The 1,380-nt window shown below is 40.4% G+C and overlaps 1 protein-coding gene across 1 annotated transcript; it reads left to right on the top strand.

Moving 5' to 3' along the window:
• The first annotated feature begins 420 nt into the window (after positions 1–420).
• LOC131244608 (large ribosomal subunit protein P2A-like) lies at positions 421–1,022 on the top strand. The gene has a single exon (XM_058244113.1). It carries the CDS (start codon positions 496–498, stop codon positions 844–846), a length of 351 nt encoding a protein of 116 aa, XP_058100096.1. The 5' UTR covers positions 421–495; the 3' UTR covers positions 847–1,022.
• The last annotated feature ends 358 nt before the right edge of the window (positions 1,023–1,380 follow it).

Raw genomic sequence — 1,380 nt, 5'->3', positions numbered from 1 at the left:
GAAAGCTCGGTGATGGAGAAAGAGATAGAGGGATGAGAGGGAGAGGGGCGAGGGGGTTAGGGCTCAATTTCACCCTTTTTATACCGAAATTCAAACTTTTGATAGCATTTACCATCGAATAACTAAAAACACATTCAATGGTAAGTGTCGTCGAATAATTCTACCAATTTTAGCATTTTTTCACATAGTGGGTGTGGTCTACTTGAGATTTGGATCTGCCTTGTTTTTGGGTGCATGTCCTAAAATGATCTTGCAAAATGGACGGATCAATGTGTATATAACAATTACATCATGGTGGGGTCCATAGAACTTGGTGACATCAACAAACCATTCAGGTTAGTGGTGTAGGCCACACCGTGTCCGTGTCCACAACACCTGTTTTATATGCAGTTGCTTAAAATAGCTATGCTCTGTATAGCTCACCTCTCCTGAGAAACCCTAGAACGACTACTTTCGCCTCCCATCTCCAAGCAAGCATCCAACATTTAAGCGGAAATGAAGGTTGTTGCTGCCTATTTACTTGCTTTATTGGGAGGCAACCCCAATCCTTTTGCTGATGATTTGAAGAAAATCCTTGGATCAGTTGGAGCTGAAGCAGATGATGATAGGATTAAGCTGCTCTTGTCTGAAGTTAAGGGTAAGGGTATAACCGAACTCATTGCTTCTGGGAGGGAGAAGTTTGCTTCAGTGCCTTCTGGTGGTGGTTGCGGCAGCTTTGCTATGGCTGCAAGTGCCGGTGGTGGAGCTGCTGCTGCTGAAGCACCTACTGCTGAGGCCAAGAAAGAAGAGAAGGTGGAGGAGAAAGAGGAAAGCGATGATGATATGGGCTTCTCTTTGTTTGATTAAGCGGTCTTTGGATTCATATTGGTACGTAGGACTATGGAGTTTCATTCAATTAGAGAATGTCAGCTAAAAGATTAGTTACTGCATGAGTCTTTTCTATTTGGATTTTCCCATACGGGTTTTGGAACGTTAGATTTGCTTAGTAACGTTTGCAAATGAGAAGTTAAAAAGATTTTTTTTTTTTATTTAAATGCTCTGTATAGCTCACCATGTTTTTTTTTTAAATGTAAAATCCACTCTCGCTATCATGTGAGAACCATCATTTAAACCATACAAAGAATTATCCTGGTAAAGATTGTAAATTTGCTCTTAGAACATTAAAGCTGACATAGTGTAGACGGCCTGATATTTAGATCAGGCTCAGTTTTATATTTGAACTTCATCCTGTTGAGTTACAACTGATTAACAGGTTTGATGGATGATAAGCATCATGTTGGTTGAGCATGTATGCCTACAGTTAGCATTTTTCCTTGGATTGGTCCACGTAAGTTGTGGATCTTACGGAATTTTCTCTGAGGTTCTAGAATCGATTATAGA

The sequence above is a fragment of the Magnolia sinica genome, chromosome 4, assembly GCF_029962835.1.
Source record: "Magnolia sinica isolate HGM2019 chromosome 4, MsV1, whole genome shotgun sequence".
NCBI lineage: Eukaryota > Viridiplantae > Streptophyta > Magnoliopsida > Magnoliales > Magnoliaceae > Magnolia > Magnolia sinica.
Note: the sequence above shows the minus strand (reverse complement) of the source record. Positions and strands in the feature narration are given on the sequence as shown.

Coding starts and splice junctions, on each gene's coding strand:
- LOC131244608 (XM_058244113.1), top strand. CDS start 496: ATGAAGGTTGTTGCTGCCTATTTACTTGCTTTATTGGGAGGCAACCCC.